This window comes from Felis catus, chromosome A3, assembly GCF_018350175.1.
Source record: "Felis catus isolate Fca126 chromosome A3, F.catus_Fca126_mat1.0, whole genome shotgun sequence".
Lineage (NCBI taxonomy): Eukaryota > Metazoa > Chordata > Mammalia > Carnivora > Felidae > Felis > Felis catus.
The window spans coordinates 11,109,716-11,134,426 of NC_058370.1; the positions used below are offsets into that span (position 1 = coordinate 11,109,716).

General features: G+C 55.9%; 1 protein-coding gene and 1 long non-coding RNA gene across 4 annotated transcripts in view; one reads left to right on the forward strand and one right to left on the reverse strand.

The window, feature by feature from the left end:
• Positions 1–2,903: 2,903 nt before the first annotated feature.
• Positions 2,904–24,711, reverse strand: part of BCAS4 (breast carcinoma amplified sequence 4) — a 61,152-nt gene continuing 39,344 nt past the window's right edge. Inside the window, exon 5 of one of the 3 annotated variants that reach the window (XM_023251107.2) lies at positions 2,904–3,457. In XM_023251107.2, the coding sequence (XP_023106875.1) occupies positions 3,332–3,457 (126 nt within the window). In that variant the 3' untranslated portion in view covers positions 2,904–3,331. Of the gene's footprint in view, positions 3,458–14,464; positions 15,043–24,711 lie in introns of those variants that run through there. The other 2 variants (XM_023251108.2, XM_045053496.1) reach the window with 2 other exon arrangements.
• Positions 10,708–12,508, forward strand: LOC123384277. The gene is made up of 3 exons (XR_006595091.1): positions 10,708–11,088; positions 11,302–11,653; positions 11,912–12,508. It is a non-coding gene; the product is annotated as an uncharacterized LOC123384277 (long non-coding RNA).

Consider the following 24,711-nt stretch of genomic DNA (forward strand, 5'->3'; position numbering starts at 1 on the left):
ATTCATTTTATACATCTAACTCATCCTTAATCCGTTTGGAATTTTGGAAATGTTCCTGGTGTACAGAGTGAGGTATGGAACTCACTTTATTTTTTCCAGATGGTTACCCAGTTGTCTCAACATGAAAACATTTTTAAACAGTTCAGGGCAAACCACACGTTTCTGCCAACCTGTGAGCCACCACCTTGGAACCTCTTGCTTTGACAGACATGAAGTTCACGTCTGCTGGGAAAGCAGGGAGGTGACTGACCAAAGAGCCTCGCTCTTAATGAAAACTTGCAATACCCTTTATACTGGCCCCCCACAACAGAACCTCTTCCCTGGCTGCCAAATGACCCCGGCAAGGGCTGTGGGGCCTCCTCGAGCCAGTAGTCAAGGCTTTCCTTTACGTGACAGGACATCAGGTCACCTCTCCCAAGGACGGTGCCTCCAGAATACCAGCAGCTCAAAGGACTGAGGTCAGAATTGCCGGCAGGCTCTGTGTCCTGGCCTTCCCTCCCCCACCCCCCCCCCCCCAGGTGTCCCCTAGTGTCCCTAAAAGCTCCATTTAGCACTGCAACTCCCAGAAAACTCGGAATGGCCGATCCTCGTTCATTAGTCAGCTTTCTCCACACATGTTCTCATGCAACCTCTCCCTTCCTCGCTGACTCGGGGGAAAGGGGGGGTGACCCTAAAAGAAGCCCAGGACAGCAAAACGCAGAGAGGGCTAGTTGGCCTTGCCAACTCTTCCACAGCCTGTTCTTACTCTGAAATTCAAGGCCGGTCCCTAAGGCACTCGCTGTTGATGCTCTTGGATGCCAGTGATCGAGGGAGAAAGAGCACACAGTCAGCCCTTTCCCCACAGCGCCAATCACCACAACAATGTCACCCATTGCGGTGCTCGCGGCCAGCCCTGAGTCAAGCGCTCACACGGGTCACCTCTTTTCACCCTCACGAACACCCAATGGGCAGGTGCCATCCTTCTCTGCATTCTTGCGGAGGACGAAGCTCAGCTCAGAGAGGGTAAGCAACTAACCCAGGGCCACACAGCTGAAGCGTGCAGGAGATGATGGTGCCACCCAGGCAGGCTGACCTCAGAGCCTATAAGCTCTTGGCCACAGCCCTGTGGGTCTCTATTTTAGGACACTCGGGCTGCTGCGGCTTGGTCACATGGCATTCCCTTTCACCTCTCCCTGGCCCCTGCGCCAGGCTCTGAAGAGAAAGCAGCCTAGGCGGCTCCAGCAGTCGAGTACTCGGCCTTCTGGAAATCGGTGTCCTCGCCTCTTGCCTGAAAAATTAACTTTCCATCGAATCTATGCTTTCCCTGAGCAGACACAGTGGTGCACAGTGAGTATCTGAGCCTCCTTCATTAAAACCAGTCCCGATCAATACAGCACAGCCCCGAGAACGACCAGTCTGCAGCTACGTACCAGCCAGGGAAGCCGGACACAGAGGCGACACCACGTGCGCACCATCCACCCATCCTCCGGCTACAGGAAGTACAGACACCAGCAACACCTGTCTCCGTTGACAGATGTCAGGATGCTGTTAGCCCCGGGTGGGGTTTGTGAAAATTCAGTGAACCTTACACCTAGGTGAATTTTTCTGTATACAAACTATACCACAGTAATTTAAAACAATGTATACAAGTTTTTACTAAAAAAAAAAAATCTCTCTCTATATAAGTGATATATAGATATAGATAGATATATATATAGATATATAGATATAGATATAGATATATAGATATTCTCTACGGAAAAATACTGGCTTTTCTCGGGGCACCTGGGCAGCCTAGTCAGTTGAACATCTGACTTCAGTTCAGGTCAGGGTTCATGAGTTCGAGCCCCACATCCGGCCGTCTGCTGTCAGCACAGAGCCTGCTACTGATCCTCTGTCTCCCTCTCTCTAACCCCACCCCTGCTCAGGCTCTCTGTCTCTCTCGAAAACAAATAAACATTAAAAAAAAAGAAGAAGAAGAAAACGAAAGGAAAACGCTGGCTCTTCTTGAAATAAGATGTCTGCCTACAGCTTTAATTCCAAGAAATTGTCCTAAAATTGTCAAGATGCAGCACTCCCCTTGCTTTTCTACTGCTCTGTCTCCTGATTCGTTAGGTTAGATTTCCTTGAAATTCTAATGCGGGTCTGCCGTTCAGCTGGGCGAGTGTGTGTGTCTTCTTGGCCCTGGGAGGAATTCCAGAAAAAACAGAATTACCCATCACCAAACTGAGAAATCGGGAATTTCAGGACAAGAGCAGGAAATTCAGTTGCATGAAATCTACCTTTGAAGATCCCTGGAAATCCTATTGACCTCTGCATTCTTTTTTTTTTTTTCTTTAAGTTTATTTATTTTAGGAGAGAGAGAGAAAGCAAGCATGAGCAGGGGATAGGCAGAGAGAGGGAGAGACAGAATCCCAAGCAGACTCCTCGATCAGCAAAGAGCCCGACGTGGGGCTCAGTCTCACGAACCTGAGATCATGACCTGAGCTGAAACCAAGATTCCGATGCTTACCTGACTGAGCCACCCAGGAGCCCCACCCATTTTTTTTTTTAATTAAAAAAAATGGTTTTTTAAGTTTATTTGAGAGAGAGCAAGAGAGCGAGAGCGAGAGAGAGAGAGAGAGAGAGCAAGTGGGGTAGGAGCAGAGAGAAAGGGAGACAGAGAATCCCCAAGCAGGCTCCCATCCTCAGCACAGAGCCCTGTGCAGGGCTTGAACTCCAATAGTGAGATCATGACCTGAGCCGAAATCAAGAGTCCCACGCTTCACCGACTGAGCCACCCAGGCGCCCCGTGACCTCTCCACTCTTACTGGGACTCTGATGACCACCACCGCCCCCTCCCCTCAGGCAGGGCTCCCTGAGGAGCAGGCTGGCCTAGGGGGCAGGTGCTCCCTTCCAGAGGACATTTGCACCCAGACCACACATGAGCTCTTGACACCTTTATTGAGATGATTCACAGGCCCGTGGGCACGGGGCTGGGCAGCCAAACTACCCACCACAGACAGACCTGGAGCCACGCACCCTGGTGAAGGAGCGCCCCCCACCCCCCACCCCATGATGCCCACGCAAAGCCGGGCACAGACCGACAGGGAGATCGAGTCCCCGGTCCCGGAGCCCCGAAGCTCCTGAGACCCGCGCCCCGTCCCAGGACACCAGGCAGGCCCGACCCGAGTGGGAACCGCCGGCCGGCTCCGCGCGGCACGCGTGGGGGCTCCAGATGCTTCTCCGAACCCCGCCGTTTCACATGAAGCGAGAGAGGAAACTGAAAAACACAAATGCACAGCGAGAAGACCAGAAAACCCGAGCCGCTGCACGCACGCACTGTCGCTTTCCGACGACCCGACGGCAGAGCTCACACGCGCCTGTGGCGGCGGCGACTGGGGGTCCTGGGCGTGTCCCCCGCGTCCCCGGGGAAGTAGTCCTCCGTCCGGTACAGCGCGGGCAGCTCGAAGGGCAGGGGTGCCGGCGTGGACGACTTCTGGAACGACAGAAAGCAGGGTGCCCCGTCAGCCATTTCAGCGCACTTGTTCTGTGACCAGGGAGGTCCAGTTGTGGGACCGGATGCATCCTGCAGGGGACGTGGCCTGCAGGATGCTTGGGGGGCACTGCCCGTGAGAGCCAACGCCGGCCCCCACGGACACGGACAGGCAGGGCCAGGTTGTGACGGAGAGTGACCGAGAAAGCAGGCGTCCCTGGTGCGAGGCGGGGGTCCCTCCACACGTGTGTGCACAGGAGCTCGGTGCACCCCTCCCTTCCCACCCGCCCCAGCCCGCCCCAGCCCAGGGCCTGCTGCTGGGCGACTGGGGGGCAGGCTGCGCATTCCTGCACCGGGTCCCCATCTGTGCCGCCTCAAGCTGGTGCCATATGAATGTGTTACTTTAAAAAAAAAAAAAAAAACCAAACCATTTTAAGAAGTGCTCGCTTATTTCTGGTGTGGATTTTTGTTGAGAAGGGAGGGGAGAAGAGATTTTCCGTCCAGCAGCCCTCCCCAAGCTCTGGTTGGTGAGACCCGTTCTCAGGGTGAAACCCGTTTCACCGAGGACCGGGTCAAACAGCGCTTCTCCAACGTGGCTGCACCCCCCACGTGGCTGGCACCCCCCACGTGGCTGGAACCCCCCGGGCGAACTTCCACCTGGGGGCCCCCCCACCCTGAGTCTGATGACACTGGTTTGGGGCGTGGCCTAGCACAGGGGTATTTGCAAGCCCCCAGAGGACTCTCCTGCAGAGCCCGGGCTGATTCTATGACGAGGCCTCTGAGCCCTCAGGAGGAGGGGGGCCGGGCTCTGCTGGCAGACGGGCAGGTGCATGGGGCTCAGGGGCGCAGAGGGAGGAGCGGGGGTCCCTCTCACCACTCTCCCGGTTTCCCCCCACACCTCCCTGGACCGTCCGGTCTCCTGGACCCCAAGCTGAGACCCAGCTCAGGCAGGTCTGCAGGTGCAGGGGCGGGGGCAGCGGGTGGGGGCTCTGGCTCCCCGCCAGCCACAGCTCTCCCAAAGCCCAACGCCCGCGTGTGCCCCGCACCACGCTGGTGCACACTCGGCCTCCCCGCACACTTGTTCCCCACAGTGACGCCCTGACCGCCATCCCCATCATGGAGGCGGGGAAACCAAGGATCAAGGGGGTCCCACGTCCTCCAGGCGTCCGCCCGACTCCACCACCACGTCCCGAGCACCCGCACCAGCCAGGCCCCTTCTGCCCACATCCCGGGCTCACTGACGGGAGAGACAAAGGAACCCACGGAACACCACCGCCACGTGATGGCCAATGGTGGGATGGCACGGGCACCTGTAGAACCCAGGGGTGGCCCAACTCCTCCTGGGGGGTCGGGGAGGTTTCCAGAGGCTTGAAACTCCCTGCTTCTAGGATGGGGCCTCCAGGCTGAGACAAGAGCATGTCACACGCTGTGGCAGGAGGCGGGGGGCAGACCTGGGGACTCCAGGGGCTCAGTCCAGAATGGGGCCAGGTCGGGGTGTGGACAGCGATGAGGCTATAAACCAAGGCCGGACCACATGGGCTCTTGGAAGCCATGCCAAGAACTTCATCCCAAGAGACCAGGGAGCCATTTAAGTCACTAACCGGGAATGTGTGTGTGGAGTTCGGTATGTGTTTTAGAAAGAGCACAAATGAGGGGAAAGAGGGGACCAGGGAGGGGGCTGTGGCCAGTGTCCCCTAAAGGTGAGCAGTCAGGCTTAGGGCGGAAGTGGACAGATTCTCATGTCGAAGCCCCAAAGCCCTGAACGTCCCCCCACACCAAACCCTCTTTCTCTGCAGAAGGAAACCATCAAAGTATTTCCAATAAGATGGAATGTGCTCGGGGTGTAAGGACTACCTCCCTCCCTGTGCCACCATACCTGGAAAACGCAGTTCACCTTGGCCAAGGGCCAGCCCCACAGAAGGGCAACAGAACATTCTGTCCGGCAGCCCCGGGTCGCCATTCTTGGCTCAGCCTACTTGGGGGTACTTGGGGCCCAGGCCTATCCCCTGCTTCCTTTCTCTAGCTCCTTCCTGGGCCGTCCCGTCCCCCTGAATGGGAAGCAAGTCCTCTGATAGCTCCGTGACCAGAGCACAACTGGGAAATGAACCCCAAGATACGTCTCACAGCCTGGGGGATGCAGTCTGGGGATAGCCCAGAGGCTTAGAATCTCTTCACCCCATTTCCTCTGAGCGCTGGCCATCGTAGTATCTCGAAAATGGGCGAACAATGAGAGCTCAAAGACCCGCTCCCTCACCTGACGCATGGGGGCCAAAGAGCATTTTGTGATCATGAAGAGATAGGTCCCTGCTCCTGACACCCTGGTCGCAGGCAAGGGAAGGGACCCATGAGGGGTCACTGGCCGAGCCGGAGCCAGTGTCCTGACCCAGTCATGTGGCCTCATCCTGATCCCCTATTCTTTTTGAAATAGTCCTACCATTCAAGGGCGGGGGGGGGGGTTCTGAATGGGTAAAGCATCCCTGTGAGAGATGGGGCTTCTGTCTCCTCCTTCAAGGAGAGAGACTTCCAAAAAAGGGAGAAAATCAATATAATTAAGACAGGATCAAGGAGAAGTCATCATAAGAGCCTCCCAGCAGCCCTGGACCAAACCCCTGCCAACATCTTGGAGCACGTGGGCAAGTGTGGGACGGTGACTCATAGCTGGTTGGAGAACTGAGCCTGAAGTCACAGGGACAGCCTATGATGAGCCCAGGGGGCCCCGTGTGGCTCAGGGCACAACTCTTGGAGAGTACGGGGGGCATGGAACGGGCACGGGCCCTCTAATCTCCACCGCCCAGTCTCGATCTTCTTGCCGGTCACTTGTGCCCGTGCCCACCCTACGGCTCCAGTGGGGGCTGGGTGGAGGCCTGACCCACCCCAGCCGTGACTGGTGGAGGGCTGAGCCTGTGGCCGGCGGCCGGCAGCCTTGAGACCTTCACTGCTGAGACAGGGACGCTCTCCCTGCTTCCCGGCCCCCAAGTTCCAGAGTGGATGGCTGTGAGCCTGAGGGCCACCGCTGCCACCACAGCGCAGGACCTGCCTGGGATTGAAGCCAGCAGGGGAAGCAGAGCTGGGACAAGGTCCTGACGATATCATTCGGGCACCTGAATCCGTTACTGCCTGAGGCGACGGTTTCCCTGGGACATTTCCCGTCCATGGGCCGCGGAAGCCTCTTTTTTGCTGAAGCCAAGATGACCTGGGTTGTTGTCACTTGCAACCAGGTGTCCTGAAACCAGGAACCCCCAGGGGAGCCAGCGGCTTGAATCAGCAGGTAAGGGCTGGAGTGTGAGGCTGAAACCAGCCAGACGCCCCAGCTGCTGCAAGGAGGAAGAGACCACATCCTAGAGGCCAGGCCCCCAATCACAGGCATGTCAGGATGCCACAGAAGCCCAGCCCCTCACGCCCATTTTCCCCCGGATTCCCATGGCAACCTGCAAAACTGGGGTCATCCCCATGTCCCAGAAGTGGCAGGAGCCAGGGGACCAGGGAGCTGGAGTCCAACCAGGCCTGTCTAGTTCTAAGCCCAGCCTTTGCCCATCATCAGACAGGACCCAAGTCTTTGGGGACAGAGCAGCAAACCCAAACCCTTGAGAATCTCAGTCCTCGGAGGGAACCTCAGAGACCTCCACCTCCCACCCCTCCCTCTACAGCTGGTAGGTAATAAGATTCCCCTCCGGGGGCTTCCAGGTGAGCAAAGAGGAGTGTCCACCTCCCGGCTCCCCAGCTCCCAGCCCGCCGGCAGGAATGTTCCACCAGCCTGGGACCGGTTGGGAGATGCGGAAATCTGACACTGCAGCTCCAAGACTCTGCCCCGCCCCCTCTGAGTCTCCCTCCCTGGTCCCCCGCTGCCCCCAGCGGGAGCTCAGAGCTCCAGCCTGCTGGCTTAAGGCGCTGGGCCTGGCCTGCTCTCCCCAGTCTACCCACATTCCAGAATCCTCACTTCCACCCTGGACACCGGAGTTCTCAAACCTGGAGCCCACACACCAGACGGATATGTGCTTGGTCTGCTTCATGATTTAAAAAAAAAAAAAAAAAAAAAGGAATTAATTGCAAACATGTAACAAATCAGGAGATTTCTCATGAAAACCAGACTGCCAGCTTCTCTCGGAAAATCAGATGATCTGGCAGCACTGGGCCCACAGCTCCTCGTGGCTCTGGGTGGCTGAGCTGAGGAACAGGGGGTACACTCTCCCGGGGCCCCAGATCGCTCGTGGCCCCTTCACCATTTCTATATCCTGCCGCTTCCGGCAGAAACCCCAAAGATGGCCACCCTGGAAAGTTTCTTTTCTGACAAGCCCACCCCACCCCCCATCCCCTGCCAAATGGCTGCTGCAGCACTGGGTTCAGGGCAGATCACTGTCTTCTAAAGCTAAGCTCACCCACCCCAGGGCCTTGGCTCGTCCTCTACCACCAGCCCACTTGTTTCCAGAAATCCCCACAGCCCCTTGGAAGTCCTGGCCCGCCTTGTATCTCCCTCTTGGGAAGCCCTAAATGCACATTCCTAATCCTGGTCTGCTTTCTGTTCAGGCCAGGGTCTGCAAACTTGCTCTGTGAAGGGCCAGACAGAAAATACTTTAGGCTTTGCAAGCCACATGGTCGCTATGGCAACTACTCAACTCCGCCCTTGTAGCCCAACAGCAGCCACAGATGATATGTAAACTAACAGCATGGTTGCGTGCCAATAAAACTTTATTTACAAAAATGGAGGCAGGCCAGATTTGGACCCCCAGTCATGGTCTGCCCCTGAATCAATAGATCAGGACAACAAATCCTTCCCTGTAGCTCCCATTCAATGGGCACTGAGTCACCACACGGCCTGTAGGACTCAGGGGCAGGCCCACCTTGCCGACTGTCCCAGAACTCTGTGCTATTTGGTTGGCTGTTCTTGGGCCATCACTGCAGCTCCAGCCTGTCCTACCCCCCACCCAGCATCCCCGCACCCCTACCCCCCACCCCACCAGAAGCAGCAGGCCACATGGCATCCCCACTCAGGGGCTGGGTTCTGAGGAACACAGGGTCAGCCCCAGAGCCTGGTCAACCCCTGGGGGGCTGAGGCCCCCGGTTGACCTTACACAGGAGCTCAGGTGCCCAGAGGCCCACACTCCTCCCCCCAGGTCACCAGGCCCTCCCAGCTTGAGGGCCTTGGGAGAGGTACCTCCCACTGAGAAAACAATCATCATGCCTACCGTGCCCAGGCTACACTCATTGTCTGTGACCCTCACAGCCTCTTTAAGTAGGGCTTTCTCCTTTTGAGCCTCCCTTTCCTCTCTGTAAAATGGGGATAATGCTATCAATTTCACGGACTCCTGTTTGGAGCACAGCAGTGATGCTGGAGGTGCTGCAGCCACCTTGGGACCATGAGGATAAGAGACACAGGCTAAGGATGTCAGACCAGCAGCCAGGAAACGCCTGGATCCCCAGGAGCCTCCCCATTGGCTCCACTGGCCACTCAGGGCTTCTTGTCACATGAAGACCACTTGTCATGTGTTTTCTGTCACAAAACACAAACCCTATTTGGTTAAACCACTTTGGTCAGGCTTCCGAATGCAGCCTGACACAGGCTGCCTTATTCTCATCATCACCCCCTTTGACAGTGAGTCACTCAAGGCCAAGCAGATAGTTAAATGGGTGGAAACAAGACTCAACCCAAGTTGTTCAGACAATGAAATACAGTGATCTCAAAAAAGAAAAAAAAAAGTGAAAACTGCTAGACGTAAAGACAGACAGACAGAGGAGAGATACGAATCTCAAACTAATTCCAAATGACATCAAAGATTTCCCATTGGCTTCTGCATGTACTGCCCCCCTCCGGGAGCTTGGGCTTAGCTGGCCCTCCCCTTGATGGGGCTGCACTCAGCCATTTGCTTTCAAAGAGCAGAATATGAAAAGGAGGAAAAGTAACTGCTCAGGAAAAACCTGGCAAACACCACGCAGTCCGGGGGTCAAGGTCAACACCATCAGCGATACATCTTGTGGACAGCATGTGCCCTGGATGTGACGCGAAGTCACCTCACCTCTGTGGTCTTCCTCCCCAAACCCGTAAGCCCAATCGAACCACAAGAAAAACATCAGATCAGCCCTAACAGAGGGATATTGTGCAAAATACTTAACCCATATTCCTCAAAACTGTCAAGGTCCTCAAAAACAAGGAAAGTCGGAGAAGGTGTCATAGACCAGAGGCAGCTGAGGAGGCAAGGTGACTAAATAGAGGTACGGTTTGTGTCTCGGATGCCATCCTGAGACAGAAAAGGACACCAGGGAAAAACTAGCAGAGTCTGAATAAACCGTGCAGCTTAGTTATTAACAAGCAACCCATTGACGTCGATCCCCTGACTGTGACTGCACCACAGTAAAATAAGATATTAACAACGAGGGAAACCGGGTGAGGGGTACATGGGAACTCTCTGTGTTATCACAGAAACCTGTCTCTAATTCTAAAATTATAGGGGCACCTGGGTGGCGCAGTCGGTTAAGCGTCCGACTTCAGCCAGGTCACGATCTCGCGGTCCGTGAGTTCGAGCCCCACGTCGGGCTCTGGGCTGATGGCTCGGAGCCTGGAGCCTGTTTCCGATTCTGTGTCTCCCTCTCTCTCTCTGCCCCTCCCCCGTTCATGCTCTGTCTCGCTCTGTCCCAAAAATAAATAAACGTTGAAAAAAAATTTTTTTTTAATAAAATAAAATTATAGAAAGTATTTGGGGGCTAGGGGGAAGCAACGGACAGAAGAAACAGCCCTATCTGCACAGACCAAGCCCCCGGCCTCTCCACAACCACAGCGACCTGGTATTGAGCACTTTCTGGGCACCCAGGCCATGATGGGCCCTATGGATTCACAGCCTATCTGTTCTCGCAGCTGCCGACAGAGGCAGGTATCCCTAATTCCATTTTGCAGAAGAGGAAACTGAGGGCCAGAGAGGTACTTGCCCAAATATTCAGCTGGGAACTGGCAGAGACGGATTTGAATCCAGGACCCCCCAGCCCCGGCACGGAGCCAGGACTACAGAAAGTCCCGGGACTGAGTGGGGCTGGGGGGTGAGCTCTGAGTGCAGGACTCAGGAGGTCCCTTTATCACCTGCTTCCCAACCTTAGCAACTTCAGGAACCGCCCCCACGCCCCCGACTTCAACGTACTCGGAGATGGCAAACTGGTGGCCTTTGCTTAGCATCTGGCCCGCAGACACGGCCGGTTTGGCTCGTGCGAATTTGAAAACGAGTTAGCTGCCAACAGGGAAGAGCTGGGATGTTTCAAATAAATACTGAGTTCCTATTTCTCTTGAAGGGAGCGATCTGGCCACTCTGAGCGCGCATTCCTGTGGGGTGCCGTGAGCTGGCCCCTGCAGACAGGGCATGTGCTGTCCGGTTCGCCACCGCCCCCACCCGGCCTGACTCACTGGTCCGCAGGACCTGCCGAGCCCTGGGGGGCATCTGAGCCGGCAGTGGCTCCAAGCTCACGGCACATCACTGAGACACAGGGCTGTCGAGGACCTGGATGGAGAAGGTGTCGCTTCCAGTCCCTTGCTCTGGGCCCCACGGGCTGGGGACCGCCAGCGGCCGCTGCCCTTCCCAGCGTCGCGGAAGCCCATGAGGCCGGCACTGTGACGGTGCCCGTCCTGTGGAGCAAAGAGCAGGCTTGGAGAGAAGGTAGGTCACACATCCAGGGTCACACAGACGGTGAAAGGCCAAGCTGGGAATCAGAGCGGGCTCTCCTGGGCTGTGGGCACTGCCTCCTGCCACAGCCAGCCCACACGACCGTCCCCCTTGGTCCCAGCCTCCCTCCTCCGTCCCGGCCTGGGGCCTTCTGTACGTCAGGCCACGCCTGGCTACTCTGCCTGCAATGTTCCGTGTTTGCTCCAGGGCCCCCAGTCTTCCAGAAGGCTCTGACAGCTGTGAGCAGAGCTCCACCCACTTCTCTGCAAGCAGCCCCTGCGTGTCCAATCCCGTCTGCAGCGCTGGACTGGCCAGGCTCACAATGCCTGCAAGACGACAGAGCCCTCCCACCCAGCTGGGCCACCAGCCCCAACCCCTGCCAGCCCAGTGACCCAGAGCGGCCGGTGGCAGGAGGGGGCTGCTGAGGCTCTGATGGCAGAGGAACAGGGCTGGAGGCTCCCGCGGCGCGCAGCCCCCGCCCAGAAGGATCCTCGCAGCAGGGACCAGCTGGTGAAATCTCGCTATAGGTGATGCTGACCCTGGGCAGCGGCTCTAGAAGGTTCGTGGCTCCCCTGTGGATTCTGCTTTTAGCTGGAGGAAAAGCGTTAACATGGAAACTAGCAGAGGAGGAGCCCCTAGACGTTCTGCCAAGATACCGGCTCCTAAATCCAAACTCACACACACTCTGGGAGGGGAGACAGGACAGCCGGCGGGAGGAGTCATGTCACGGCCTCCTCCAGAACTAGACCGAACGGGGCGGGAGGTGGGGGTGCCCAGCCCCTGACCCAGAGTCTGATCTCTCTCTCCCCGTGGCCAGGGCTCCGCTGTTGCCTGCTTGGCCCCTCCTCCCTCCGGCCGCTCCACTCTCGGAGCCCCTCTTCCTGGAGCCCCGGCTCCCCCTCCACTTCATGGTTTGCATCAGAGTCGTCCTGTTTCGACACCGAGTCACTTGGCCTTCGCCGCTCATCATCACACAGCCACTGACAGAATTGTCCGATGACCATCTACTTACACGCGTGTTGTTAACTGAGCACCTGCTCCGCGTGGGTGTCAGAAGGCCCTTGCACGGAGGAGGAAACTGAGGCTTTCAGCGGTCGCGAGGCTCACTGTGGGGCCCACCCACTGCCCAGACTGGACGCCCACATCCCACGGGTCCTCAATCCCTTCTGCTAATTCCTCCCAAACCCCTCTCCCCATCACCACTGGTGTCCTGTCTGTGCCACCTCTCAGGGGCCGCTCTGGCCCTTAACCCATTCTCCGCACAGCAGCCTGAGGGATTGTCTTAAGAAACAAATCCGATCCGGGGAGCCTGGGTGGCTCAGTCGGTTAAGCATCTGGCCCTCGATTTTGGCTCAGGTCATGATCTCACGGTTCCTGAGATCGAGACCCACGTTGGGCTCCATGATGCTTGGGATTCTCCCTCTCTCCCTGCCCCTCCCCAGCTTGTGCCCTCTCTCTCTCTCTCTCTCTCAAAATAAACAAATAAAAATTTAAAAATAAAGAATACATTAAAAAAAAAAAAAAAACAGAAACTTGATCCTCCAGTAAGTACCTTGTGATGGTGAGAATAAAACGAGACTCTTCACCGCTGTCTTCAGGCCCTGCCACTAAGGTCACCAATGGGCCCAACCCAGACCCACAGGTGCATCCCGCTTGGCCTCCACTGTGCTGTCTCTTGCTCCTTTGGTCTGGTTGTGTTCCCAAGTTTTTGGATGAAATGCCTCTTCTCTTTAAAAGATGGATTTCAAGCTTCTTGTTTAAAAAAATGGAAAGCTAGGGGCTCCTGGGTGGCTCAGTCAGTTGAGCATCCGACTTCGGCTCAGGTCGTGATCTCAAGGTCCATGAGTTTGAGCCCCGCGTCGGGCTCTCTGCTGACAGCTTGGAGCCTGGAGCCTGCTTCGGATTCTGTGTCCCAATCTCTGCCCCTCCCCCACTCACATTCTGTGTCTCCCTCTCCTTCTGCCCCTCCCCTGCTCACATGCATGCACAACTCTCTCAAAAATAAATGAACATTAAAAACGTTTAAATAAATAAATAAATAAATAAATAAATAAATAAATAAATAAATAAAGCACATCCATGGCAGCATATGCAAAGCACTGAGGGAACAGCACAGAGAAGAGCTACTAAGTAATAATATCAACATCACCAGTCATAATAACAGCCACTGACCCTTATGTTATCTGAATTACTGCTCACGACAATCCTGTGCAGAGGCTGTACAGATGTGGAAACTGAGACTCAGCAGGCTTAGGACCTCACTCAAGGCGTGACACTTGTAGGGGACAGACAGGGCCAGGCTCGTGGGCATGCCATCCACCTAGACACACAGGCCCGCACTTGCTCTGATGCTCTATCGCTGGCCTGAAATTCTTAATAAGCTTTGACAATGGGGCCTGCAGATGTTGTAGGATCTCTGGGCTCCCAGGGTCACTTGTCTCCATGCCTCAGAAAGGCCACTCATGGAAGATATTTGCAGAGGACATATCAGATAAAGGGTTAGTATCCAAAATCTATAAAGAACTTATCAAACTCAACACCCAAAAAACAAATCATCTAGTGAAGAAATGGGCAAAAGACATGAATAGAAGCTTCTCCAAAGAAGACATCCAGATGGCCAACTGACACATGAAAAAATGCTCAGTATCACTCATCATCAGGGAAAGACAAATCAAAACCACAATGAGATACCACCTGACACCTGTCAGAATGGCTAACATGAACAAGTCAGGCAACAACAGATGTTGGCGAGGATGCGGAGAGAGAGGCTCTCTTTTGCACTGCTGGTGGGAATGCAAACTGGGGCAGCCGCTCTGGAAAACAGTATGGAGGTTCCTCAAAAAATTGGAAATGGAACTACCTACAACTCAGCAATTGCACTACTAGGTATTTATCCACGGGATACAGGTGTGCTGTTTCGAAGGGACACGTGCACCCCATGTTTATAGCAGCACGATCAACAATAGCCAAAGTATGGAAAGAGCCCAAATGTCCATCGATGGATGAACGGAGAAAGAAGATGTGGTCTATATATACAATGGAGTATTACTCGGCAACCCAAAAGAATGAAATCTTGCCATTTGCAACTACGTGGATGGAACTGGAGGGTATTATGCTAAGTGAAATTAGTCAGAGAAAGACAAATCTATGACTTCGCTCGTATGTGGAACTTAAGATACAAAATAGATGAAAATGAGGGAAGGGAAGCAAAAGAAAAGAAAAACAGGGAGGGGGACAAACCATAAGAGACTCTTAAATCCAGAGGACAAACTGAGGGTTGCTGGAGGGGGCTGTGGGTGGGGGGATGGGCTAAATGGGGCAGGGGCACTAAGAAGGGCGCTTGTTGGGATGAGCACTGGGTGTTATATGTAGGGGAGAAAACACTGGAATCTACTCCTGATATCATTATTGCCCTAGATGTTAACTAACTTGGATATAAATAGATAAAATGTTAAAAAAAAAGTCACTCGTGGACGGCTTCGTGGGCAGCGTGAGGCCAGCACTCCTGGCTGAGAGGACATCGTGGGGCAAAGGGCACAGCAGGAGCAATGGTGGATCTGAGGGGGACATCGGCGAACGGATTTGTCTGGAGCCAAGACTGACCCACTCCTGGCACAGAGCAAGGAAGGGAAGATCCTTCCCCAGCCCAGAGCATCAAAGCAGCTTCCTATTCCCAGGGGTCCGCTCAGCTTAGCAACCTCCTTGTCAAACAGATTCTCCACCGACCCACAGGAGGCACGGTTGTGTCCGGATTCCAGCCACTGGTGGGTGGTCCGCCTCCAGATGAGTGTCCGTGGCCCGAACCAACAGCGGGCTCAGGTTCCCCAGGGAGCTATACATTTCTCACTCTGAGGCCGGTTAGCCGTAGAATCCTTGGAGGTTCCATTGCCTGGCCTTGAAGGTGGTTGGCTCCACAAAAGAATGTTGAAAATAGCACCGGTTATAGCTCTGGGGAGCAGAAAGCAAACACAGCCTCAGCTGACCATTTTGTCAGGGTCCCCAGTGTGGGCAGCTGTTCTCCGTCAGATACACAAGCCGTTTGGCCGTGTCCAGAACCCGCAGGTGCCAAGAAGCCGCCTACATGCCTGCCCCCCACCCCTGCCTGGGCTGGAGAAAGACTCCCCAGGGCTGAGCAGTCGCCTCCCGACAGCTGAAGGAATCTGCTTCAGACGCAAGGCCCAGACTGTCACCTGTGCCCATTCTCCCCCATCCCAGACATTCAGGCAGCCTTGGGAGTCTCCTCTCAATCCACCCTTTCCTCAGACGCAGGTGCTCTCAGAGCTCTGGTCTGGGCCCGCCAACCCCTCCAGCGGGTGGCCCGGGCTGCGGCCACCACACTGATGTCACCCTGTCACTCGCCCTGGGAAGCCCTTTTACGGGAGCTCGCCTCCCGCGCTGTCCTGGTCTGATTAAGACCTTTTATCCACTGGGCCCCCTGAGGGTGGCAATGGATGATCTCCAAGGTCTGGAAAAATAATACTTGAGAGTGAGAGAAAGAAGAAAAGCTCGAGACGAAGACAGCAGGGATGGGACAGAGCAGGAGGTAACGAGAGACGGGGTCGGAGCCGCAGACAAAGGGAAAGACACAAGAGGGACAGACACACACAAATGGGAGAGAGAGAGCAAGAGAAAATGTGGAAACAAGATGGGGGAGGGGACTGAGAAAAAGCAGAAGTAGATGGAAAGGAGGAGGGGAACGTGTGGTGAATGGGGAGAGAGGGAGAACAGAGATAGAGAATGAAGACGGACAGAGCGAGGGAGTAAGACAGAAAAGGAGAGGGAAGCATGGGGGCCAAGAGAAAAGGGAGGCACGCCCCGAAAGGCGTTGGCAGGGGTGGGGACACTTTGGGGACAAGGACCCGGAGGGGAGGGGATGGTGCCAGGCTGCTGCACCAGATACACAAGAAACCCCCCCTCTGGGCCCCCACCTGCCAGCCCCATCCCTTTGTCAAAGAAATCATATTCTTCCCAAAGGACGGAGGCCATCTCGGGAGTCAGGTCAGTCTTTGTTGAAGGGACTCTATCTCACCTTAGGGGCAGCGCTTTGCCCTTTTCCCATTTTATTCAGGACCCCTGGAAACCCTGGTCTAAACCCTCAACAGGGGCCCAGCCCTCTGGCTGCAAAGAGAGAAAGGGGAGGAAGGGGGAGATGGTGAGTGAACTGCTTCTTCCACGCCCACCGCAGACACCCAGCCCCGAGGCAGCCTCACCCCAGCTGCAGGGACATCATCTGTCTCCATGGGCTGGCCACATCCCTGGCCCGGTCCTCTAAGATGCTTAATCGACTCGCGCTCGGTCATCGACCTAGATCCCCTCTGTCTCCTGGGGTGATCTTGTTCAGCGTCTGGCTCCATGCTGGACACCTCCAGCCCCGAACCCCACACTAGCATCTCCAACTAGGCCTCTGCCCTGCAAACACATCCAGACAAACTCTTGAGTCACGCAGCGACTTGGATGTATCTACAGAGAATAATGCTGAAAAGAGCCAATGCTGAAAGGTTACATGGTGTAGGGTTCCATTTCTAGAACATTTTTGAAATAGCAACATTTTAGAAACGGAGGGCAGAGTGGTAGCTGCTGGGGATTGAGCAGGGGTGAGATCCCGGCAAGATTGGAACTGCTCAGTGTGGACCCTAGTGGTGGAGACAGGAGGCTAACTAATATAAACGTGTAGAATTTATACAACTGTCTAGAACCTAAACACCTGCAAATGAGGACAAGCAAAATGGGAGCCCTAAGACCAGCTGACTATATCAATGTCAATACCTGGTCATGATATTATTATACTAAAGTTTTGCAAAATGTTACCACTGGGGGAAAAGGGGCTAAGCTTCCAAGAGATTTCTCTGTATCCTTCCTTCCTCCCTCCCTCCCTCCTTTCCTTCCTTCCTTCCTTCCTTCCTTCCTTCCTTCCTTCCTTCCTCCCTCCCTCCCTCCCTCCCTCCCTTCCTTTTTACACTTGATCTTAGCCAAAAGGCTGAGAAGCGATGCCCTTCCTTCCTTTCTAATGCTTATTTATTTTTGAGAAAGAGAGAGGAAGGGGCAGAGAGAGAAGGAAACACAGAATCTGAAGCAGGCTCCAGGCTCTGAGCTGTCAGCACAGAGCCCGATGCAGGGCTCGAACCCATGAACTGCGAGATCACGACCTGAGCCAAAGTTGGACACTTAACCAACTGCATCACTCGGGCACCCCCCCCTCTATATTATTGCTTAACTGCGTGTAAATCTACAATTTTTGCAAAAAAATTCAATTAAATACCCTGCCCTGTGCACACACGAGGAATAGACCCTGTTTCCCCAGCTCCGCCCTGACCCGCCCTGGTCCAGGCCAACAGCATCTCTCCCTGGACCATCGCAGGCCAGATCCTGCTTCAAACCCTCCAGAGCTGAGTCCCAGCGCTGGCCCCACACCTGCTCCATCCACCCCCTTCACCTGCGACTTCCAGCAGGCTGTCCACTCAGGTCTCACTGCTCCCACAGCCGCCCAGGACCCCTGCGCATGCCCTTTCTACCTCCTTCAGCAAACCAGCCACCTCCCTGACCACATCCTACCCTCAGACACCCATCTCCCTGTGCTTCTTCACTTTTCCATCTCCCCCGGGGCACACTAGACTGTCACCTGTCAGGTGGCAGGAATATTTTCTGTTCTCCATGGGTTCCAAGGATACAAAATAGCGAACAGCTCATCCAGGTCGGTGGGTAAGTATTTGCTGAATGAACGAACAAATACGTGAATGTATGGATGACCAAAAGAACAGAGGGGAGGCCCATGGAGATTTGGCATCAAAGGAGTTAAGCCCGGCCCAGGGACTGGGGTCCTGGTGCAGCCAAGGAGGACTTACAGGGAATGTGGGGGAGGAAGAGGCCAGGGTGGGCCTCAGCACAGAGGGGGGATGGGCGGGGCTGTCTTCAGGAGGAAGAGCCCAAGGTAAAGAAGCCCGGGAGAATACCTCTCAGGCTGACCATGCTGGCCACCCCCCAACATGCTTTCGAGAAAACAGAAACAGTTTGGGTGGAGGCCGAGTTCACTTTCTGGGGCCTCCGGGGGACCTATGGGCCACGCCTAAGGGGCTTCCTACCATCTGCCCATTTCCTCCAAAGGGGCTCATGCTGCCTGGGGAGTGAGGGTGTGAGTGGAGGTGGGGGGGGGGGTGTCACAAAGGGCTTTGGATCTGCACTGTGACATGCCCTCCGAAGCCCCACGTGGAGCTGCCAGCACTGAAATCAGGTCCCTCCATCTAGCACAGGAAGCTGCCCATTGCTACATCTCTCAGACGGCAGTGGTCCCCCCTCCCTAGCTGTGTGATCTTAGCCAAGTTACTTAACCTCTCTGTGCCTCAGTTTTCTCACCTGGTGAACAGGACTAATGACAGTTTCTTACTTCAGGGGGTGTTATGCCCATAGACCTGCAAAGTGCTTAGAAAATACCAAGTGCTCACTGAATGCCGGCTAATTTCATTATTATTATGGCCCCCTGAATTCATATTCTTTTTAAACACCGTCAGTAGCTTACAAAGAGCCCGAGCGTACAGTTTCATAACTTTGCATTTTTAGCATTAAATGCATTTCAGTTTCAAAACACGGACGTTTAAACTAAATCACAGTTGTGGGAGCCAATTCTGGGCACTGCTTGATTTTTAATAACAAGGAGCCTCAAAAATTGGAAGTGCCGGGACATCCTCCAGCCGCTAAAAGGCATGGCTCCCATATCGACCGAGGCAGCTGGCTCAGAGTATACTCGGTGGACGCCTGCTGGCCAGTGACAAGTCACAGGAGGCCACACCAGGCACAAATACTCTGGCAGCCAGCCCCAGCAGCAGCCCCGGCGTGGTCTCCCACTTCTCTCGAACCGGTGACTGATGCCATCTGAGCCGCTCCTTCCCCCCACTCTCCCACACATACTCCTTGGGGTATCGCCCGAGGCCTCTGGAGCCTGGTCCACACCAGCTAAGAAGCTTCCAGACACAGGACGAGAAGAGCTGGTGCCAGGGCCACAGCGCCAAGATCCCCAACCCAGGTCCCAGCGGGCACCTCCCCTCCGGTGCTCCACGATGTCCAGCCTGGAACGAGCTCCCTCCCTGCTCCGGCTCCTCACTGCATTCGAAAGCCGGAATTACCCCCTCTGCCCGAGGCTCCAGGTTAATTATTAGGACTCTCCAAGTAACGGGAACTTTGGCCTTGACTTTAGGTCTGGCCGCATCACCAGGTGCAATGGCATCAGCCAGAACAGGCACCTGGATGAGTTTACTGCTTAACGGGACGTGCTTTATTTTCCCGCAAAGAAAGCGGACCGTGAACAGAGCCAAGTTCAAGAGCCTCCCGGGCTCCTTAGGCATCAAAGGGGTCACGCTTCCTCCAGAAGCCCCAACCCCGGCTGCAGGCGTCACACAGGTGCCTGTGCTAACGAAGGGCTGCCCTGCACTCGTCACGTCCCTCAGAACCCGCCCGCCCTCTGCCAGCCGGGCCTCGCCCACGGCCACGCCACTCCCCTGACCTCTCTTTCCTTTCCGGTCACGTGCCGGAGCCGGAGGCACGCAGCCCTCCTCAGATCCACCTGCTAAGAGCACCTGCCTGGGAGCACTACTTTCTGGGGAGACTGTGGGGCTCAGTTCACAGCTGTTATTACCGACGGCTCCCCCGCACCACGCGCCACTGCAGGACTCCCCCTGGGTGCGCCTATGTCCCCAAGGACGGCAGGGGACGTCCGCGGTGCAGCCCAGCCAGCGGACGCAGAAGCAGATTCAGACCTCGTGGTCCCTCCGCTCCGCACCTCCCTCCATCTGAGGAGGGTGGGGTCCTGGTGAGACCCCTGGGTGGGGGAAGAGGCGTTGCGCCTTGTGTGCGAGCCAAGGAGAGACGCAGGAGACAGAGGCACAGAGACGCATGGAGAGAGGCAAGCAGATGAACAATTCGGAGAGGGGGGTCCAGACGGACACAGAGCCTGATGGGCTGACATCTCCACGTGGCAGCCAGTATGGCCCCCAGTGTGTTGAAAGGGGTGGGGACTCAGAGGGGGGACCCCAGATGCCCCCGGTGCCTGTGTCCCCCGATGGCCCAGCCTCACCTGGGACATGTCCTCGGGCAAGACCTGTGCCCAGGAGTCCTGCTCCGAGCCGCCACCTCGGCCAGGCCGGGGGTGGTCCTGGCGTGAGCAGGGGGAGGCTGGCCCAGGCGGGACAGTGGCTCTGGGGCAGAGCGAGCTGCCCCATTCAACTCCCACTGGCGGGACGGGCAGCGGCTCCGCACAAGCTCGTGGGGGTGCGGGCGGAACCCTCGGCCGCTCCAAGGGAAGTTTCTACAAAACGGATCCCCACGGCCCACGCTCAGAGCAGCTGCTGAGTGCCGCACACGAATCCCGATCTCCGGGGGCAGCAGGCCGCCCCGAACGCGCTCCAGACAGCTGCGGCCACCCGAGCTGCTCTCTTCCCTGATCGCGGGCAAGCGACCTCACCTCTCCCTGCCCCAGCGGCCCTTCTCTAACACGGGCCAGTGATGGCAGCCCGCCTGCCCACGGCAAGCAGGAACTGGGGAAATGAGTACTGAGTTCAGTCCAGGGCACCCAGCACGGGTCCCACCGTGCAGAAAGTCTTCAGGAAACCCGGCTCCTCCTCCAGTGATAGAAGTCAGTGCTCACGTCACAGCCGGTGCCTGACACAAGTTTGCCAAGGGCAGAGGGAATCCCGCACGCTGATTCCACGGGGTTCGAGCACCGCTACTCCATTTCACAGACGGGAAAGTTGAGACCCTGTTCCAAGGCCACGGGGCTAGTAAGCAACTCCATCAAGGCACAAACCCGGGGCTCTTGGGCTCTAGAACCCATGCTTTCATGTGTTTTTAAACGTTTGGGAATCGTCCGTATTTATAGGAGACACGCAAAGGCAAAGGCAATGATGTGTCCCACACACGATCATCGGTTCTGAGGACGGTCGTTCATCTGGGCCAGTGGTTCCTAACCCAGGGCAATTTTCCATCCAGGGACTTTTGCAATTTTTGGACTTTAATGATGGTCTTGACTGGAGGCATCTGATGGGCAGAGACCAGGGACCAGAGACCATCGTATGATGCACAGGACCGTCCGGCTGCAAAGAACGATCTGGCCCCACGTGTCAGTAGTGCTAAGGTTGTGAAACCCTGATCTGAACCCATGCTCTCAACTACCCCCTCCAAGAACCACGGGAGTTTGGTCTACACTCTGGGGGGGTGGGGGGGATGGGAACTGGGAAGGCAGAATCTATGAAGGGTTACCTGGAGGGAGACAGTCCGCCTCCTTCAGTAAACAGGCTCGGACCCCACCCCTGGCCAGGCTTGTGGAGGCCTGTGGGCCAATAGGTCCCCCGAGATTTCTTTGGAGTCTCAGATTTGTTTCCAAAATCAATTGATTTCACATAAAAGTCTTTACTCCCAACCTCTCTTTTTGAAAAAAGACCAAGGTCAGGCCACTCTGAGCCTTTGTTCCTGGCTGGAGTTGAGGGCGCCTGTCTCTTCAGTTGGCCGTCTCTGCCCGGCCCCAGGGCCTCACTTGGGGCGACCTGATTCCAGTGTTTGGACTTTGACCCTTGGAGCACGAAGAACATGGGGTCGAATTCAAATGAACCAACCCCTGGCTAACTCGAGACGTTCCAGCTTTCTTAAGCCTCAGTTTCCTCATCTGTCAAGGGGAAATGGTAACAGTACGTATGCAACAGGTGAGCCCAGCCAGGGCAGGTAAAGTGCTAGCTTTTGCTGGTCCAATGAAGAGCCCAGAGGGCCAGGCTGCTACTAAGTCAAAGATAAGACAGTCCCCAGCCCCGAGAAACTCTCAGTCTTGGGGAAGAGAAACTCTCAGTCTCGGGGAAACAACACGTAAAAACACAGCACCCCAAGGTGCTATGCCAACAGGAGAACAGACAATGGAAGTTCAGAGGAACGTTGCCTGGGGGCATTCAGGCAGCTTCCCAGAGGGGGTAACATTCAACATGGCCTTGAGCAATGAATAAACATTATCAGGCAGGGTACAGGAAGGGTATTCTAGGCAGGGGACCAGCATATGCAAAGGGCACAGCATCCACCAGCCGATGGGGACGCTGCGGTCACAGGGATGCGGGGAGTGGATGTCAAAGTTGGTGGCTGTGTTGCTGGGGAGGGGGGACTGTGTCCCACCGACCACGGAGAAGTTGGAATGCTCCCACATAGGCTTCAGCAAACAGTCCCCCCGAAACAGAAGCCCCTTCTTGTTGAAAGGAACTTTCTTGGTCAACTTCAAAATCTCAACAAGAATGCAATGCTTAAAAACAACAACAACAACAACAACAAAAAACTGGTTTGCAAACCAGCCTGCTCAGAGCCCTCTGTCCCTCCCCAGCACACAGGCCACCAAATATCTGGAGTCAAACAAAGCCATGACCGTGTGAGTGTGTAACTCACTGAGGGCCAGTTTGGTGTGGTGGGGAGGGGGGGTGAGTAGGGGGGCTGGGGACCAAGCGCCACTCAGCCCTCCGCTGTTGCGTTAATATTTGCCAACTGCTCATGTTGCGTTTCTACCGAAAGGGATGAAGGGCAGAAGGAGAAGAGGCCAGTCCAGGGCCCCGGAGAAGGAGCCTTGGAATCTCCTCTGCCTCCTTTGTGTTGGTGCCTGGCTCGGCCTCCACCGCCAGATAAAGCCCCAGCCAAGCCTTGCCTCCTTCCGGGAGTCACCCCTCCAGGGGGATTGGGCAGAGGGAGGGGGAGGTGCCCCAGCCAGGCAGAGCCTCCCTCCCTCTACAGGCCTGGGTGGGGAGGGAGCTGGGGGGTGGTGCATAGGGTGAGCAGGGAGGGGAGGAGACACCGAGCCTGGCACTGCTGACTCCTACAGGCCAGCCTGGGCAGGGCTGCTCCGCCCACAATCTCCATTGCCTTCTTGAAAGTCCCAGAGGCGGCCCCAAGCTGCAGGGGAGCTGCAGGGGAGAGGGGCAGGCCAGGACACTCTTCCCCGGGCTCTCCACTGCCTGGAGACGGCCTCCAGAGAAATCTGGGGAGGCCGTCAGGGGCCACGGAAGCCTTACGAGCACCCACTGACTCATATTTACTGAACACCTACTATGTGCTCCACCTGGGTGGGAAGACCAAACGCCCAGAGGCAGGTGCTGAGTGTGGGCGACTCCGGCCGATGGTGGCGTGGCAGGAACGCTTGCTTCCCAGGAGCCCAGACCTCTGCTTTCTTGAGAAAAAAAGTACAGGTTCTTATGTGAAATTAGTTTTTTAAATGCTGGCAACCGCAGGGCGCCTGGGGGGCTCCGTCGGTTAAGCGTCTGACTCTTGGTTTCAGCTCAGGTCACGATTTCGAGGTTCATGAGTTCGAGCCCTACGCCAGGCTCCGTGCTGCCAGTGCGGATCCTGCTTCAGATTCTGTCTCCCTCTGTGTCCCCCTCTGTACCTCCCCCACTCGCTCTCTATCGCTCTCAAAAAAATAAATAAATACACTTAAAAAAATAAAAAGGCTGGCAACTAATTCCAGCTGAATACACACGCACACAGACACGCACACCCCAAGTGGGGCGAAGACCCTACGTGGGTAGGGCACATTTGACCTAAGGACCTTCAGTGTGCAACCATGACATTGAGGCTGAGGTCTGAGCCCTTAGCAGGAGCACGGAGCAAGGGGAGAGACGCGCTGAACAAGGTCAAAGCTGGATTAGATCCTTGCTTTACCACTTAGGCTCCGTGACCCTGGGCAAGTAAATAGACCCCTCTGAACCTCCGGTCCCTTCCCCACGAACCGGAATAACAACAGCCACCTCCAGGCTTGTTATGGGGAGGCCGCGACAAGGCACAGAAAGCCCTTCATATACGTGCTCAACAGAACCGTGATCGTTGGAGCGAGAGCGGACACGCCACTACGAAAAGGCTGAAGGGTCCCTGCAGGGCTGGCGCAAAGAGGCAAAGAGGATGCCTCCTCGCTCTTCCCTGCTGCCAGGAGCCCCTGGAGAGGTGACGTCTGTGGGGTACAGGCCATCAGCCTAAAACCCAGAGCTGGGAGCATGCAGGGCACAACTCACAGCTGCAGCACGTTTCCCCCCAGGGCTCGACACTTACAAGAGTGACCTACTGACTTTTTGACGTCAGAAGGTTCATGTAAGACTCTCGACGGCCACCTTTGTCTGAAATAGGAACATCTGGCCACGGTCGGCCACCCCTTCGTTCCCGTGCAGGGAACTGCGGACGCTCTCTCCTGCTTTAGAGGAGGCCCGGGCTCTGCCATGTGCCTCCCTTCCCACCCTTCCTTACTGGCCCACACCCGGCGGACACGCTCCTTTACACTACTGGCTTGCCCGGCGGGCATCTGTCGGGTGAAGAGGTGGGCCGGGCAGGCTAGGCCGGGCCAGGCCGCAATCTAACCGGGCAGCCCGGCTCTGTGTGGGCGTCAGGCCCCAAGCGGTTCTGCCATTAGCCCAAGAGATTTCCTTGGAAAGCGTCGCACTCTTATCCATCGGAAACTTAATCAGAACGACACCTCGCGAGCAAGATGTTTCGCCTCGGCAGAAAACCAAACAAACAAACGAGCGAGGCGGTTCTGTGCCTCCGGGCACAGGCGCAGAAGAACGAGGCCCGGTGCGGTCACCAGAACATCAGGGGTGGCCACCGGGCCCCGTGCGACCGGGC